The 20167-nt window shown below is 36.3% G+C and overlaps 1 protein-coding gene and 1 long non-coding RNA gene across 3 annotated transcripts in view; both read left to right on the top strand.

Moving 5' to 3' along the window:
• The first annotated feature begins 2060 nt into the window (after positions 1-2060).
• LOC149132072 (uncharacterized) lies at positions 2061-8902 on the top strand. The gene is made up of 4 exons (XR_016244875.1): positions 2061-2259; positions 5297-5396; positions 7356-7449; positions 8685-8902. It is a non-coding gene; the product is annotated as an uncharacterized LOC149132072 (long non-coding RNA).
• Positions 8903-15906: 7004 nt separating this feature from the next.
• Positions 15907-20167, top strand: part of LOC128249929 (uncharacterized) — a 4506-nt gene continuing 245 nt past the window's right edge. The window contains exons 1-4 of one of the 2 annotated variants that reach the window (XM_052974552.2): positions 15907-16065; positions 16362-16461; positions 17821-17909; positions 18949-19226. In XM_052974552.2, the coding sequence (XP_052830512.2) occupies positions 16017-16065; positions 16362-16461; positions 17821-17909; positions 18949-19226 (516 nt within the window). In that variant the 5' untranslated portion in view covers positions 15907-16016. Of the gene's footprint in view, positions 16066-16361; positions 16462-16870; positions 17428-17820; positions 17910-18948; positions 19227-20167 lie in introns of those variants that run through there. The other variant, XM_052974553.2, reaches the window with a different exon arrangement.

The raw sequence follows: 20167 nt of genomic DNA, 5'->3' as shown, positions 1-20167 counted from the left end.
AAAGAAGGTCTGAAAATGCACCCATTTCCAAAAAATACTCATTCACCCAACCGGCCTCACCTTCCAGGACTTGGACCTACGTAATTTATCAGTATAAATTACGTAGCTCCAAGTCCTGGAAGGTGAGGCCGGTTGGGTGAATGAGTATTTTTTGGAAATGGGTGCATTTTCAAACCTTCTTTCATATATATATATATATATATATATATATATATATATATATATATATTTACAATATACATACATATACAATTCCACACACACATGTATTTATATTTATGCGTGTATATATATATATATATATATATATATATATATATATATATATATATACTACATATATCTCCATATATCCACCCTAAACCTGTTCGAGCACGCATGCGTATACAACAAACACTAAGACATACATATATATATATATATATATATATATATATATACTACATTCAGGAGGAATAAGGAATGGGATAGAAAACATGAAATTGAAGAGCTGGGACAGAAACAGGAATTAAGAAACATTACAATACAACGAAAAAAGGAAGATAAAGTTTGTAAAAAATCTTATAATAGTTTTGCTTTTCCTTACGATACATAGTACGTCGGTAACGCTTTCACGTGATTGGATAAAAGAGTGTGACAGAAGCGTCCATGGTCTGAGTTAAAGGGAACGTAATTTAAAAGCTTTCACGTGATTAGATGAAGACAAGAGAATGAAAATGGAGAGAGAAAAGGGAGATAAGGCGAAGAAGAAGGCAGAAAGAGAGTGAAAAGAAATGACGGAGAGAAAAAAAGCCGGAGAAGTGTACATGACATCAGGTAGGCATAATTTATCTTCTGGATCCAGAAAGACGGTCCCTCTAATAAGATCCAAGACTTTCCGAAATAACAGAGTGACACCACCTCCATATCTTGGAGATGCGTACACCTCGAGATTGCTATAATGGGTGCGATGGTTTGTGCCTCCTATATTCTAGACTTGATGGCTAGCAAATCTATGTTCAATGACGTGAGGTCCTTGTAAGGGTGTTCAGGTTTCCAGAACGGCAACTGTCCATGTACATTTATACTGTCTATTCTGTTGTGCAGCTTTGTTGAGTAAAGTGTCTGAAAGGAGGCAAAGACCTCATACATTCTGCTTTGTTCATGTTCCATTTCCATTGTTTTTCTAAGTGACGTGGTTGCTCAATTCTTGTGTCGAGTTCTTGTGCCAAGTTCTGGGCGCTTCTCTGAGAATATAAACTCTTTGATAGAATCCCTCGTTAGAGTCGATTGTGTCTTTCTGATGTATTTGCTTTGGTTGTTTTTGCAGACAAAGTTTCAGATGTGTTTGGCATGTTGTGATGTTGTTGCTGGTAATAGAGGTGATCTTGGAGGTGTTGCTGTTGTCGTTGTTGGTGGTGGTGATGCTGGTGATGATGTTAGTGGTGGTAGATTGGATAGTAGAGCGGAGATTGGTGCTTATGTTAGAGTATTGTGTGTTATGCTTCTGAGGTGTGTTTTGAATTGTCTTTCTGGATGATGTTCTTTATAATTTTCTTTTTTCTTTACTGTTTACAATTATCCACTCCCCTGAATTGCAGCATTTCATATCCGTGCGTCCCAAGCAACTGAGGTGCCTTTCCCCTATATGTGAGGTTGCTAGTGTTATTCAGAATTCCAATAATAATAATAATAATAATAATAATAATAATGATAATACTGATAATAATAATAATAATGATTGCAACAGGGATTCAAATCTTCATTTAAACTATGATACTTTTGATCGGCAAGAAATTTGAGGGATTAGAGTGTGTAGTTTAAGTGGCAATAAACAAAGCAGAAGTCTTAAAAAATAAGTACTGAGGTGAATTTGTTTAATAAAGCCTTCATTATTGTGCCCCAGTTTAGTGGCACTTCAATATAAAACACGAATGAAAAAAAAAAAACGTTATGCTTCAGTTTAACGACTAAAGGTTATATAATTTTCTAAAGAGAGAAATAAATATTCAACTGTAAGTTTTTATTTCTCTATCCACGTGCAGATCGTTATTCGACAATTAACTATTCAGCTGAAAGAACTATTGTCACTCGTAATTTAATATGACAGGCTCAATTGAATTGCGCCGTTTTGTTTTACTAGTGCCTGGCATATGTTACACTGTATGTCATTACATGTAACAGTATAACAGTGTTGATTGCCAGAGCACCATTCGTTTATCTTAACGTATAATAGAAAAGACATGAAAACTTTATTCTGCTTTTGTCTTCTCTTTGCAGGTAAGTCGTAATGTTGAATATTTTCTGTTTTTCATATTTACATCTGCTGTGTAAACAGAGAAGCTATATTCATATATTAAGTAATTAGATAGAAATGAAGTTATATATATATATATATATATATATATATATATATATATATATATATAGAGAGAGAGAGAGAGAGAGAGAGAGAGAGAGAGATAGATAGATAGATAGATAGATATATAGATAGATAGAGTATATGCTGAGGCTCCCTTCGGTCATGACTGACCATGGGATTGCACCTAGAAAGTTACCCTCCCAGGCACAAGTCTGGGGAAGGTTGTTTATGGAAGACCAGCAGTCGCCCATGCATACTGGCCTCCCCTCTCCATGCCACCAGTGTTATCCAAGGGAATGGCAAAGGGGCCGATTCAACTTGGCACTTGTAACGTCGCTAATCATTTCTACAGCTGAGTGAACGGGAGTAACGTGAAATAAAGTGTCTTGCTCAAGAACAAAACACGCAGCCCGGTCCGAGATTCGAACTCACAACCCCACAATCGGTATAAAAATATACATATATTTTCACATATAAAAAAAACGTGTGAAATACTGTAACAAAGACTTTAAAGAAGAAATGCATATATGAATAAAAAATGATTGTACATAGCGAGGCGATAAAAAATAATATAGTTAGACTATTAAGTGTAAAGTGAATCCGGGATAACATCAATCGAATATCCAAAAGTAAAATGAATCCAGAATAATGTAAGAATAAATTCACTTCTACGGACGCTTCAAGAGTCACTGACGCTATCCATTACTCTTTAAATCACCAAATCGGTAGGTCAAAAAGATATATCTTCATCAGTGAAGTTTCCCATTCTGGTAAATCCATCATTATAATTACAATAGCAAAAAACAAACGCTTATATAGGGTGCGTACGAAATAAAAATTAATAGGCTTTAGAATAATAATAAGTTTAAAAAAAAAAACTTAAAATCATGATTGTATCAGCAACGTTTATTCAAAAATTTATATTTTTATCACAGTCAAATGCGTGGCTAGATTGCAGAGATCACTACTCGATTTGAAAACGAAGTCATCTAATAAGGCTTAATTTTAATTTTGTATATATTCAAAAATGTAGAAAAAAATTTATGATTACGACAGTGAACTTATTCAATAATTTTGGTCCAGATAACTTAAGAAAAATATAGGAATTCCTTATGTACAATTTACATTCATTGAACCATTTAAGATAACTCCCATTCTTCTTCAAGTATTCACCTGCGTTAAAGATATGTATTATTTCTTTACTACCCACAAGGGGCTACACACAGAGGGGACAGACAAACGGATTAAGTCGATTATATCGACCCCAGTGCGTGACTGGTACTTATTTAATCGACCCCGAAAGGATGAAAGGCAAAGTCGACCTCGGCGGAATTTGAACTCAGAACGTAGCGGCAGATGAAATACCGCTAAGAATTTCGCCCGGCGTGCTAACGTTTCTGCCAGCTCGCCGCCTTTTATTGAAGATATGTATGTGTGTGTGTGTGTGTGTGTGTGTGTGTGTGTGTGTGTGTGTGTGTGCGTGTGTACACCCATGCACATACAATGCAAAACAAACGCATGCATATGTTTTTCCAGACAAAGATGCACTCAGACTTTCATGCACAAGTTCCAGAACTTACACACCTCAGCACATATCTCCATATATCCACCCAAAGCCAGTTCGAGCACGCATGCGTATACAACAAACATTAAGACATGCATATCCATACACCCATACAAAAGATTACACACGTACTCACCCATGAAACCAATAAGACAATCATATACCCACATGTTAATATACATGGTGTATATAGACACACACTTACACTCACCAGTGTTCCTCCACTTCGCTTCCATGTCCAATCAGAACCCCGTCGAACACCAGACTCTTCTACATTCATGCTGCCAAAGAAATGTTGGTGTCTCTGAAATGCACTCTCGCTCCTAACACCAGGACTGGAATCGCCTTTATCTAAGAATCCCATTTTCCATTGAAGAATCTGTACCATATGGGATTCTGTTAGAAAGCTGCGAAATTTTAAGTCTTATGAGGACGAATGAAAGTGTATCGATTGTTGCGTGAAAAGTTGGCACAAATTCCACAAGAGGCAATCACAAAGCTCATCAGTTCAATGGCAAAATGAGTTTCTGAATAAAAAAACTTCAAACGGAATGTCAACTAAATACTAAAGTATGTAGTCCTACCTATTGATTGCATTTCAATTGAAGGTGTCTATTTACTTCCTGCGTGTCTGTATATATATATATATATATATATATATATATATATATATATATATATATATGTATACGACGGGCTTCTTTTAGCTTCCCTCTACCAAATCCATTCACAAGGCTTTGGTCGGCTCGAGGCTATAATAGAAGACACTTGCCCAAGGCGCCACGCAGTCGTGCTACTATACAGCCATTCCTATTAATTCTATCACATGCACAAACGTTGATGTTTTGCGAAAGGAGTAAATCGATTTCACCGACACAAGTGCGCAACTGTTCCTTGTTTTATCAACCTCGAATTGACGAGGGGCAAAGTAGATCTCAGCGTAATTTGAACTCCGAGCGAAATGCCGCTAATCATTTTGCCAGGGTGTTACCGATTCTGCCAGATTAATATATATCAAATTGTAATAATCTTTTCTACTCTATTTGTTCGATTAAAGTCGGTGTTCCAGCATGGCCGCAGTCAAATTCATGAAAGAAATAAAAGAATAAAAGAAAATGTCAAAATTATAAATATTTTCACCTTCCAAATATTTTGTAGTAAAGAATCACCAAATAATTGTACCACATCGTCACCTGTGAAGTTATAATGGAAGCAGGACAACAGTGATATCATTCATAAAACACTTATTATAATAGACTACTGAGAGCATGGGGACCCGAAGTTAGCTTCGTTATTTTTGTTTTGTATCTAGCTTTCTTTTTTAAACATAACGATTGTACACTCAATATATGTATGACTAATTATTAATAAATAAATCCCAAATCTTTTAGGTGCTGCAGCTTTAAGCATGTGTCAAAATCTGGCCATAAGTTATTGCACGAATTCAGCAAGAGCTAACCATAGATCTCCATTAGTCAATGCACAATGCGTGTACGTATTATTATTATTATTATTATTATTATTATTATTATTATTATTATTATTATTATTATTATTATTAATTCGGTTGTTGCTGTCGTTGTTGTTGTTGTTGTTGTTGTTGTTGTTGTTGCTGCTGTTGTTGCTGCTGTTGCTGTTGTTGTTGTTGTTCTTGTTGTTGTTTTCATCGCGGTACGCCACGCGTTTTCGAACTCCTGAATTTGTTTGAAATTTCATTGTCGAACTTTTGTTTTATTGTTTAACTTTTGTTACTAGCTGGCTGCCCGCATAAAGAGCTAGTTTTTGTTGAAAAAGCCAAGCCCTCTTTTGGAGGCTAAAAAACCACTTTGTCCAAGTTTAAAAAAAAAATCAACAATAAAGACTGAGCGTGTGTGTGAGAGAGAGAGAGAGGTTCAACAAACAGTTAAACAAGGTCTTCAACGCTCTCACTGCCCGTATTGTTTCTGCACAGGAGAAGGACGAAGAAAAAGAAAGAAAACAGAATGACACTGACACCACCAGATACACGAACCGCAATAGATCAAGCGGCAATGGTGTTGCCTCTTTGACGAAGAAAACTAAAGAAATAATAAATTTGAAAATTAATGAAATAAAAATAATGCGAAGGGCTTGCTGAGGAAGGACGGAAACAATGTTCTCCTTAACAGCCCTCAGGATTTCCTATAGGAAACCAATCGAAAACCGGTAATCAACAGAATTTTAAAGACAAAGAAGAAAAGGATAAAACGAACCACTCAACAACAGTTGGAAATGGCTCTAAACGCAGTTTGGACCAACGAAACGTATGTGACAAGTGGAAAGCACTTCGGCACTGTGGAAGTGTGCTTTCCAATGAAGTACTCCTAATAAACGGAGGAATTGCTAGTCGAGCAGACATATCTTGGTCGGCGTGTGGATGTGCCTCCTGAAATAAATGTCGGCTGGTGGCAGCTGTCCTCTTTGATTTAGAGGACACCGCAACAATACTAGAGGTACACAAGTTGCAAGATTTTGTCCAAGTGATTAACCAAGCGGTTGGCACTTGTCGTGGACAAGCTGGTTGGTCGAAACGCATTTATTATAACCATATGGGTGATACTCATACAGTACCAGAACGAAGCAGAATGTGTTGACAGACAATTACATCATCCCTATATTGAGGTTGTATTTTTCTTTGATTGGATTCTTACTGGGAATCTTTATTTACGAAATGACTTGTACTCTGAAAGGAGCGTGGCTTAATGGTTAGTGTACTCGGCTCATAATCGTAAGGTTCACAATGCCATATTTGGTGGAGTGTGGTGTCCTTCAGTAAGACCTTTTATTTCCCGCTGCTCCAATCTACTCAGCTAGCGAATACAAGGGATCGTTTCTGCTTGGCTTTCAGTTTTCAATTCCTTCAATTACAAGGCGTTGTCCCAGCATGCTTACGGTCAAATAACGGAAACAATTTAACTATACCGTTATTAAATCTACGTGTTCCATTGGTTCGAAAATTCTTCCGATCCCTGAAGGTGTAAATATAGGAATGGCGTTGAATATTCGAAATTGCTTCAATACCAAAACTTATCAGTGGATAAGTATAGATATTAATTGCTATTAAATCATGGCCATTAGATATTAGTCTAAAATACTTTATCTAATATACCATATTTTGTCTCCTTTGTAATCAGAAAAAGTGCTCTGACAAATATACAAAATGTAGAAGTTTCTATGCATTCACCCAAGTATTGAAATTTTGCACGTGAAACAGAAGACTTTCGGTTACAAGAGAATTCGATTCAATGCAAATCAGTATATGCTTTATATGCATGAACTAGTAAGCACTCTGCAAGCACAGATTTAAGAACCCGATGTATGGTATGCTTTCGTAGTCCGAGAAGGAATGTTCTACCATTTCTTGACAATGATATTAATAAATGATTACTTTATATCCGAAATGAATATCCTTTTGTTGTATTTATCTTACAGACGTTGGATTTATTATTATGATTGCCTAAAAGACGTGCGTGCTGAGTGTGGTCACATTTTCCACAACCTGTTTACTTCTAAATGCATTCCTACGGTAATTATTTTAATTTACATTGTTTCTGCGTAATTAATTCTAAATGACACTTACACAAGTTTAATCAGAGAGACGATAACATACTAACTTTTCTCTCTCATTCAACTGAAATTCATATTTGTAATAATATGACATTTTTTAATGTATATGGTTATTAGTTGTTTGCAAAAGAAACCTTCCACGAAATAATGGAGCTAGTAACATGCGTAGAGTCCACTGGCATCATGGTATTTAAAAACTAAAATTCCTATCCTACAAGCTCTGTCCCATAACCCGAAACAATATTTATCATTGAAATATTGGTCTTCCTTTAAATCGGCTGCGCAGGACAACAAAATGCTGTACACTTATACTGTTGTGTCAATTAGATGTCTTATAGCACCGATTCTTGATTCTGACTCAGAACACAAACGTTAGCTAATGGATGTTATAATGGCAATACGAGCACAGCGATTAAATTTTCTGTATCTATTCGAAGCAACATATTTACCGAGATTTCACCTGTAATTGTTATATTTTCATAATTTCACACACAATAAGTAAAAACTATATTATGCATCGATTTAAACAGTGTGATGCAAAATTTAAACGCGTTAAAGAAATAGATAAGAATCTCCATTAATTCCTCGTGTAATATTTCAGGTAATTAAAACTTAGTACATAAATATTAGTGTAATGAACTTCTACCCAATTGATAAGAGTATCGACGGAGCTAGAAAATGGACCTGGAATAGGGGGTATTAATATCAATCCTAATATATATTCATTTCAGCACGTCCGTTAAAAATTAAGTTGGTGGAAGCAATTTAACATTAGGTAATTATTGCAATTTTAATGCAAATGTCCCTATTTTACTATTGCTTATCATTTATTTATGGTTTCGCTCACTTCCCAATACAATCTTAATGCCATATACACTAAGTAAGCTATATAAAATGCGTGTGATATCTAAGTACAACATTAGCACAGTAATGTAGATATGCCTTTCTTTTTCATATTTACTTGTATTTTCGTCGGGTACCATTTGTCAAATGGAGAATGATACGGGGACGTATACAAACAAACAACGGTTTTTGAGAGGTGAGGGTTAAAACACGAGAAAACGCACAGAAATCAGTGGAAAATACTTTTTCCCTTAAATGTTACGCTTATATCAGAATTACATGTTTATTTCAAAGAATAATAAATACTTCTGCTAAAACCACTCTAATGAACACATTTTTGTCACGTTACAGTATCTGGAGAATGCTGACTAATATTCTGAACCCGGGCAATGAAGTTCCTCATTATTGAATAATATTAATGATATATAAAGAAATATATAACATGCAACCTGTTTTCCTTTTGCTTTATCTCAAATTCAGCTGTACGAGAAAGCATGTATCACGAAAGGAGTAACTATCGAAAGTTAATTTTTTTTAAATATTAGCCAATAAATTCGTAGCAAGAACAACTTTCTTAAATTTTCATTTCTTCTCTCAAATGGGTGCAAGGAGATTGCTAGAGGGTATTGTTTGCAGCGCTAATGTCAACTTGTCAGATGATATGTTTGTGTGAAATGCATTAACATCGTGTATATCTGGACGTTGAAGTATTAGGAACACATTTAAATTTTTATCTCAGATAATTTGCTCTGATATAAAAGTTTACTTTGTATGTGAAAATCGAAAAACTGATGTGATTTATGTAACATTCCACGAATATACTTTCGGTGAGCAGGATATAATGCCACAATCTCCTGTCTGTACGGCCATGTTACTCAACACGTTAATACTGTTAGAATCACAAAAGGAATAGTGCTTACGGCGCAAACTACCAAGTGACCGAAAGTGGGAGAAATTTAAGAAAATTCTATGGAATGTTTACAAAAGACAAAACCAAAAGCTTTAAAATCAGACCAATGCAAATAAATTTCAACACAAGTGCGGGTGTTAGTGCGTGGTAACAAGTGCGCATTTCAGCAACACATTTGTTTCCAGTTTCAGTCCAACTGCAAGGAAAATTTGGTCCCGATTCGACAGACGCCTGTGAGTGGAAACTAAGAAATATCCAGAGTGGATATATGTATGTATATATATATATATATATATATATATATATATATATATATATATATATATATATATATATATATATATATATATATATATATATATATATATATATATTTGTCCGTGTGTGTTTGTGCACACGTATACGTATAAATTACATTTAAAGTTTAGATTTAAATTTATCATTGAAACTCCATTTTGTGTATGCTCCTAGTATTATGCCGGCAAACTACGTTCACTGCTCATGGCTGCCTGTCGTCTTCCACGCTGTTTGTCGCTGGATCTATGTGAGGAAATCCTCAGTGTTTGTTGTGTATAGCAGAAAAAACGGATACTGAATGTAGCGTATACTTAAATATTTATTTATTGCAACGTTCAGTGGGACCTATTGAATGAATTACATTGCTCGCTGCAGTGCAGAAATATCTCTTCTGGTTATGCAACGCAGTTTTTCGTTACAAAAGCGATGTTCTGGTCTTAAAAATTCTTTTACATGTTGATGTTATTCATACCTAAAATACATTCAATAGTAATAAGGAATGAAACCATATAGATGAAATGGATGAGCTGAGATTAGAGACAACATTTAAGAAGAATTACAATACAACTAAAACAATAAAGATAAAGTTTGTAATAAATCTGATAATAATTCTGCTTGTCCATACGTTACTTAGTACGTCGGTAACGCTTTCACGTGTTTGGATAAAAAGTTGGTTAGAGAAGCGTCCATGGCGTGAAGTAAAGTTAACTTAATTTTAACGCCCTCACATGATTAGTCGAAGGGAAAGTGAAAACAAGAGAATTAAAAAGAAGAGAGAAGAATATAAGACGAAAAGTGAGGTAGAAAGAGAGAAAGAGAAATTTGGTGAGAGAATATACGGAGAAGCGTCCATCACATCTCGTAGGCGGAACGCAATATCTATTAAAAGATTTAAAATGTTAGTTGAATGTTGTCATACAGAGGAGAAATTGTGACCATTTATATTTTAAAATGCAATTTTTTTTTCTGTTCATAGGATTTATGGAAAAATAAGTGTGAATATCTATTTTACGCGTGATGTGTATTAAGTCTATAAAATTGTGCATAAATATATAAAGTATATACATAAAGTGCATTAAGTATTCATCGTATTCCAATTTCCTTAACTCTTCAATAAATAGCTGATGGGCGACTTCCTTATCATAGAGACACGACACAGTCTACACCTTCAGTCTTTTTGGAGAAAGATTTTATGGATAACTCAATAGGTTTACTATTAATTTCGTGAAATATTCATGGATCCCTTTAGTTAAAATTGAACACATTATAAACTGTGTAAGTGTTTGTCCTTTTCTTCTGTAGACTAGCTGCTGGTACTAAATCGTATGATAGTCAGACTTTCTTGTTAACAAGTTCTACCTTACGTCGTCATGCTTCACGTCGCAAGTCATTTCTACAGCTGTGAGATCCGGATCAACTTGAAATCAAGTGTCTTGCTCAAGAACACGACACACAGTCTCGTCCGCAAAATCGAACTCATTACTCCATGATTGGGAGACCGATGCTTTAACCATGAGTGTGTGTGTGTGTGAGTGTGTGTGTGTGAGTGTGTGTGTGTGTGTGTGTGTGTGTGTGTGTGTGTGTGCGTGTGTGTAAATATGAGGCGGGGTCTTTTGTTTGCTTTGTCCGTCACCACAGTTTGCCGACGGATGTAGTTTGTGAACGTCACCGTAGCTTAGCGACATAAGAAAGCGATAGGATAAGTACCTACGAGCATATGGCGTAGTGGTTAAGAGTGCGGGCTACTAACCCTAAGATTCCGGGTTCGATTCCAGGCAGTGACCTGATTAATAATAATAATACTTCCCTAGCATGTTAATCTTTTGTTCGGTTCATTTGTCATAAAAAGGCTGTAAAACAAACACAATTTTCTTATGGCTTCTAAAACATTCTCTAGAACAACACTATGTACAAATCCAAATATATGGTACCCTAGGCATAACACCTACATGAACTTCTAACTTGTTGTCTCTTGAAGTCTCTGGGTGAGACTTAGATCGAACTTGTACAAATGCAAAACAAAAGTCAAACATAAAATAATAATAATAATAACAACAACAACATCGAAAAATACCTCATGAATGAGAACCTAGGTTCGAAATTTCCCCAAGACACCTCATGAAGTCTGGAGGGTATATTAGCCGAAACCTTGTGTTAATAACAAACAAGATGAGGACAAATGCCCGTCAAATGAAATTATGTAAATAATGAAATACAAATCTCTTCAAAAAACAAGTCCTGGCGTCGACTTGTTCAACTAAATACTTGAAGATTTTGCTCAAGCAGCGTCACAGTGAAACGATTCAAACAATTAGAAGATAAAGGGAAAGAAATGATTTAAGAGAAAACTTATTTTCAAAATGATATCTAGACAAGTGGAGAACTTCAAGAATAATTTCTAATGATCAGTCATAGTAAAATGCATTCATATTAATATATTAGTAGCTTTGAGAGATAAAGAATGCAACATTTCCTTGAACGTTCATTCAACTGATTCTATCATAACACACGCGCAAGCCGCATACGCACTCACATATGTATAGATATATATGCGTCTATATATGTATATAAATTTATGCATATATGTATATACGTAGAAATATAGATATATATATATATAAATCTTTTTCTATTTTCTCTCCCTGTTTATTTTTGTGTTCCTTTCTCTCGAAGAGCGTAGGCTCGAAACGTAAAAACTCTCTCACTTCCCGAGCGTTAAACTAATACATCTGTTTGTTGTTTACACACCCACCATATTATACAAAATTATAATTAAACCACATTTGCCTGTTCTGATTGACCGTTGACTAAACACTATTCAATTTTTTTTTCTCCGTGTTTTTCTCCTTGTCTCCGTATTCTTTCTGTTGAAGAGCGTAGCTCGAAACGTCAAAGACTTTCCGTATTTCCGAGCGTCATACTAATATATACTTTTGTTATTTACACCACCTGTCCTCGTCTGTTGTTATTTTTTGTATATTCTCCCATATATATATATATATATATATATATATAGATGGGAATTTGTTTGTAAATACATAGGCAACCGCTTTCCACATTCACGCAAATACCACAAGATCTTCAACAGGCATACCGTTACTATTTAATCTAGTTCTTGGTCAATTCATTGAGTCTAATATGGGACAGAAATATCATATAAACAGCGATCTTTTAGTCTCGGGGGAAATCTAGAGATAAAAAAATCTGCATTTCGTCCGTCTGTACGTTCTATATTCAAATTCCGCAGAAGGCGACTTTGCCTTACATCATTTCAGGTTCGATATTTTAAATACCATTTTTATTTTAGACATAGCCCAAAATATTTGAGGAGGAGGCCAGTCGATTTGATCGACCCCAGTACGCAACTGGTAGTTAAATTTATCGACCCGAAAGGATGAAAGGCAAAGTCGACCTCGGCAGAATTTGAACTCAGAAGGTAAAGACGGACGAAATACCAATAAGCATTTCGTCCGGCGTGCTAACGATACTACCAGATCATCCGCCTTCCATAAATTAAATACCAGTGAATATGTACAAAATAATGGACAAAATAATGGAAACACCTTAAAATTTCAAATTATTTTAATTTGGGGTAGGACACACTCCACTTCTTGTAGTGATGATGGTGGAGGATATCGACTCCTTACTTGTTTTTTCTAAAATGCACCATAAATGCTCAAAATTATTGAAATCTGGGGACCGAGGTGCTCAGATGTTCAACTTTACTAGAATGTTCCTTGTGCCATTCAATAAGTGTGAATTTGTACAGTATCGTTTTGAAAGATTGCATTTCCCACCGGAAACAGTTCCGCAAGATTAGGATGAATTTGATCTGATAAAATGCTTAAATAGTCTTGACTATAAATTCTGCCATGAAGGGAAACCATCGGGCCGGCAGTTTTCCAAAATATTAGCCCCCCCCCCCCCGATCATCACAGATCCTCCTCCATGTTTAACAATTCAAAGAAGACAATATGGGTCAAATGCTTCTTTTGGTTGTCTCCAAACGTATACTCGGTCGGTGGTCGGAAATAAGGTAAAGGATGACTCGTCCAAGAAAATAAGATTCTTCCACTGCTCTAGGGACCAATTCGGTAGGTTTTTACTCTACTGTAAACTCTTTGCAAGGGTTGTTTTTGAAAGTAGCTGTTTTCTGAATGCAGCTCTCGCTTGAAATTCGGGTTTATGCAGCTCCCAGGGAACAGATTTTGTGGAAACTGGGTTCTCGAGGTTGTCATTAAGCTCTGCAGTAAATTTGGGATCTGTAATTTTGTGATCCTTTCTAACAATTGGCGTAAGATTCCGAAGGTCCCTATCTGAAAGCTTTGGTTTTCTTCCGGAGTTTTGTTTCAACGAGGAAGTTTTTCCTTCTTTCTCAAAGGCTGTCATTATCTTCGAGACAGTACTTCTTGATACACCAAACATTTCAGCTGTTTTTGTTAAGCTGACGTTTTCATTGTGGATTCAAATCATATTACTATTTTTATTAGATTTTATATTACGCGATCCATTTTGGAAAACAGAAACTATAATAATAATGACTCTGTAACAGATTGTCACCTCCTGTCTGCAACATCTGGCATTTCATTCTATTTGCATGAATTCAAATACATTTTACTGGCCAAACAATGGGAGTTAGGTATCTTCTAGTATATAAAGAAGTCATAGAAATAATTTATATGACATACAGTGGTATTGGAAATTGAGTAGGACATTTACATAAGAAAAACAAAAGAAAAAAATATAACATAAACATAAATATAAAAGTTATGTTTCCGTTGTAGGAATTCTAATGCTCAACCTCATGCTTTCGGGTTCAGTCCCACTGCACGGCACCGTCGGCAAGTGTCTTCTACCATAGCCATGGGTCGACCAAAGAATTGTGGACTTGGAAGACGGAAACTGAAAGAGGTCTTTCATATATCTGCCTGTGGTCATGCTGGAGCAATGCCTTAACAGGCTTAAGTTGAAGAAATCGACCTCAGGAATTATTCATTGCATGACTAGCACTCATTCTATCGGTTTCTTTTGTCGAACAGCTAGGTTACGGAGACATAAAAAAAGCAGCATCGGGTGTCGAGTGATGCTGAAGGAACACAAACACAAGCACACATATAAATACGGCACGCGTGCACACGGACACACACTCATACACACACATAAACCCACACATACACACACACAAAGCTACAAGACGGACTTTTTCAGCTTCCGTTCACTAAATCTATTCATAAGGTTTTAGTCTGCCCTAGGCTATAGCAGAATAGATTTCCCCAAGGTGCCAAGCAGCGGGACCGAACCTGGAACCGTGTGACTAGGAAGCAAGTTTGTTTCCACACAGCCAATCCGGGGCCTATTTTTCTTCCTTAAAAATGGCGTAGTTGGTACTGTGCATTTGTTGCGTCGCAATGGCTGCAATATACAGACTCATCCGATCGAGAGAGGAGCAGTCGTTTCGCCCGTTCTTTGGTTGAGAATAGACCGAAGTTGTAAACGTTTCTAGGGCGGCAGTCGTTCGCTTTAGCGTACGGAATTATGTGTTGTTTTTCCCATGATGCCACCTATCTTGAGCGAAACTTTGGAGGAAACAGCTATTAGAAGGCTCGATTGGTCTTTCACCCCTACACTGGTGAAATCGATTGGTCTTTCACCACGGTTCCGACAATCAATTTGCGTAAGAGGGGATTCCCAGACGTGCGTGAATCGAAATCTTTATGATCCCTGACCGCCTGTTACCCCTCAGTTGGAAAGGGACTGATTGAACCGCGCTGCTAAAAACGGGTAGAACTCGTGGACACAGCATGGGAAAGATGCTTTGAGGCACCGGGCAATCTGCCTTTTCCCGAGCCCGACGAAAAAGATGCGTTATTGGATTTCGCGAAGTTGAAGGCATAAACGACTCGCAATCGGCTGAGACTCCTAGGTCCGTGTGTGTCTGTGTATATATATATATATAAATGTGTGTGTGTATATATGTACGTATGTGTGTATATGCATGTGTAATTGTGTAATATGTGTATTCGTGTGTGTACCCACCACCAGCACCACCACCGCCGCTTCACAATCAGTTTTTGGGTGTTTATCGTGTCATACATTAGCGGCTCGGTCAAGTAAAGCGCTACAAAAATTGCAAGACCTAGAAAAAAAAAACGAAATAAGAAAAATATCTGCGGTCGATTTGTTCTGCTTAACTTCCAGAAGATGGTGCTCCAGCATGGCTACAATCTAATGACTGAAACAAATAAAACGATAAGTTATACGCTTTTAATTTGCGTAAATGTCATATAAATCCAGAGAAGATAAAAGAGCAGGACAAGTGAATCCTAAAGAAACGTCTTAAAATGCTTTAATTGCAATTTATATATAAATATAATTGTGGAAAAAGTGTTTAGAGACATCTGTTGCTTCATATCTGGACATGTTAAACAATTCAAAATACAGAGTAGCACATTGACGCCCGAAAATTTGCTGTTAAGATGATATTGACAGTGAACTATTCCGCTTGTATTTGTCTTCTAATTATCGGTAAGTTGACACCTGGATATGCCTCCTTTGCTTTTACATAAAGATGTTTGTCATTCACACACACAGACAGACGCAGGCACACCCTCACACGCTTCTATATATGTGTATTTATACATATATGTGTGTCTGTCATGCATCACTATGTGGTGTACATGATCAATTTTTTACATATCTTCTTCATGCTTAGACAATGAAATTTTCAGCCCACCCTCGTACTTTACTTTCATTATCTGAAACCAGCTTCTCTCTTTCAATTTTATATAACCGTATCTGAATGATAAAAATATGTTTTTCAGGTTCTGCAATGTCCAACACCTGCGTTGATTTGGCTTCGAAGACCTGCAAGTGGGCGAATACAGCCATGCCTACTGCGAAAACACACGATGAGCGTTGCGTGTACATACGATCTTCTTATCATTCTTCAATATACTTTCGTATACTACGATTAATATACTTGTCCTATACATCATTTTATATAACTAAATATCTTCTGATCTCCAACCACACACCAGCAAAATAATTCTTTAGTTCTCCATTGATCGCCTCTAATCACACGGTTGTTTCTGATATTATAGGGATATTAGTACATCTGTTGTCATATCTAAGTGCTAAAAAAAGACAAGATTTCGGCGTCAGAGCCTCGGCATTTCAGTGAATAGGTTTCCAAATCAACACATGAAAAACAAACATTTTAGCGACAAGAAACAGATGTTGTTGTAAATCTTTAAAAAAATTTTTTTTTTTCACTGAAATGAGATGGTTATGAGTAATTTTACTAATACATGAATATAATTTGTTATGTAACTATTTAATGATGAATTCACTTAATTATGAGATAACATCAACTCCGCTTTGCTGCTCCTATTACGATGATGGCGAATTCATTTGCAGAATTCGATTGAACTCAGAACGTGAAACATCACGGGACACATGTTTCTGTTTTCTACTCTGCAACCAATTCTGACAGCATTCACACATTTGAATACCCACTAAAATTATTATGGTTAGCAATTGTACAAATCTTTTCACTTAGTATTCTCAGATATATTCTCCTTCTCTTTCTCTGGTACTTCGTCGGGGGTTCCGGTTGTCCCGATCAAAGGAAGAACTTGGTCGTGGGAAAGACGTGCAAGCAGCTGAGCACTCCACAGACACGGATACACTTAACATAGATCTCAAGCAGATTCATCCTGACACATAATGTGACATTGCTGACCCTTTGAAATAGAAATACTATTCATATTTGCCAGCTAAATGGACTGGAGCAACGTGAAATAAAATCTGTTGCTCAAGGATACAACACGCCACCGTGACTCGACCTCACGATCCAACGATCGTGAACCGAATGTCCCACCCACTAAGGTACGAGCCTGCATTTGCTCCATATAATGAGCATAATAACGTCATAGTTATCAGAGTTTACTTAATGATATCTTATGTTAAGTAGCATCCATTTTTAAGGAGTTTATGCAAATTTTCAGAAAGATTTTTTTGATAATTAAAATCAGGCCTGCCAGTTAAGTATGCGTGTTTATCATTAAATATGTGTTTTGGTAATACGTTTGAAAAGCTGGAGGTCAACGATATCAATGTATGTAGCATGTATTTAAATATGTCTCTTTGTTTATGATTAATATACCGGAAGTATAAATACAAAACATACCAAACAGTGATTTATTCTCAGAACTTAATCTAAATGATGTACACGATGCGAATGAATTTTCAAAATATGTAATTCATGTGTTTCTGTTACAGACGCTACATTATGTGGGAGAAGTGTTTACATGGAATAAGTCTAGACTGTGTTCATTATTTCTCTTTCCGTTTTGGCATGCTCTGTTATCGTAAGTCATATTAAGTCATAGAGTTTATTCAATACATGATCTAATGAATGATGTCGTAACAGCTTCAATATACCTTGAAATTAATCATTGTAATAAATGATATTTTCCAATACACACACACACACATACACACACACACACACACACACACACACACACACATATATATATATATATATATATATATATATATATATATATATATATATATATATATATAAATAGTTTTAGGGAAAAGAACCAAGTTTCATGAACTCATCGATGAGAATCCACTATCATATATAGAAAAATTAATAATTAAAAGCACAATAAATGAGTATAATATAATACAAAGTAAATATCATAAGATAAAAATAAGATATATATATATATATATATATATATATATATATATATATATATATATATATATATATATATATATATAAGCGGAACGCTATCGAAGATCTTCACAGACTTCGAAGCGATTTTCATTCTGCTCAGTGGTCAGCAAACAGGGGATAAACTTGGCAGAGATGTACCGCATGTTCACATCGGACGTTAGTATTGCCTGCACGGACCCATACGACTGACCAACATCATCAATAGTGTCGTTGATATCCTGTGACGATTCCCATGCATATACTAATGGTTTGTCTTCACATTTCCTAGGATGATGCACGTGGCTGGTTTTCCAGTTCGCCCATCCTCCTCCAGGAACGTTCTTCTGACATTGAAGCGCCCGTACTACTCCAAACATTGCCTCGTCGCTATAAGCTTGCTCACGCATGCTCTGTAGCAGACTTTCCAACGCCGGGTTTAGGAATCGAATCCGCGACCCAATGACCGCGAGTCCGCTCCAGTAACCACTGGGCCATTGCGCCTCTACACACACACAAACACACACATACATACATACATACATACATACACACACACTCACACACATACACAAACAAACACGCACACACGTATATATATACACATCTACAAACAAATATATGTACATGTGTATACAAAATGAAAGCGAGAGACATACCACATTTACGTTCATTTTCAGCAAAATTCCTCCGTAACATCAACACTAACGCCAATGATGACACAACAGGTGGGAGCACCAGCAACGACAACAAGAACACAGACGAAAAGAAAACTGATAACAAAGACAAGACGGACAAGAAAGAAAAGACGGACAAGAAAGAAAAGACGGACAAGAAAGAAAAGACGGACAAGAAAGAAAAGACGGACAAGAAAGAAAAGACGGACAAGAAAGAAAAGACGGACACGAAAGACAATGCAGGCAACGAAGACAAGAAACCTGATGAGGGGAAAGATAAGGTAAAACATAGAATTTACATATTAATTAATACATAATCGTTTTGTTAACGCTAACTTACCAATAATATCCGAAATATTCTTCTGTAATATGTATGCTCTAACACGTGAAAGTAACAGTTTTTTTTCCATGTCACTGACCAAAAATTGATACAAACGGTCATTCTCTAATTCTTGCCATTTGACCTCATCGCGGTGGGAAGGTGAAACGAGTGAGCGTCAGAGCTATGCCGTCGTGGACATCGAATCCCTGATAAGGTACCCAATGTGTTCGGCTCTGACACTGGCGGTTCTCGGGTCGCAACCCGGCTAATTGGAAGGCAATGGTGAATTCGAAGCCACGCCTTTTTGGGGTTCCGCCGGCTACCTGGTGCTATTGGATCGCATCTTCAGGCATCCTTTGATGGGAAGGAATAGCAGGAAGAGATGGGGACCTTTTTGCGGATTCTGATCATCCCTCGAAACTCCCATGAATGCAAATCGCGGTGAACTCAATGGGAGCCGGCCTACACGCTCCTGGGTGAATACCGTTACAAGACAAGAAGACAAGACAAATGTCAGGCGTTCAGTATTCATGCAATATTAGCTAACACATTACTATATTAATCATGCCTAAGATATATGATAAAATTACTGTGAAACTCTGCTAATGATGCGACATAACATACATTTAATATATCGGTACTAAGTGAAAATCTTTAATTTAAAAATCATGATAAAAACACCCTACCATTTTATATAACTGAAAGAGACAAAAACACAGTTTGGCATAATCGTTACTCTGTACAGGAATAATGAGATAAAATGCCACTGGTAGTGACTAAAACACTAAATCGATTATGGTGTAATATAATAATTACACCTAATAATAATGTAAAATTTTGAAATAACTGTTGATGCATCTTAGTATTAGCAACTCAAATATCGTGGATAAAAAAATGTTA

Source organism: Octopus bimaculoides, chromosome 18 (genome assembly GCF_046866305.1).
Source record: "Octopus bimaculoides isolate indiv1 chromosome 18, ASM4686630v1, whole genome shotgun sequence".
NCBI classification, from domain to species: domain Eukaryota; kingdom Metazoa; phylum Mollusca; class Cephalopoda; order Octopoda; family Octopodidae; genus Octopus; species Octopus bimaculoides.
The sequence above is the reverse complement of the archived record's forward strand: the minus strand, read 5'-3'. Positions and strand labels throughout refer to the sequence as shown.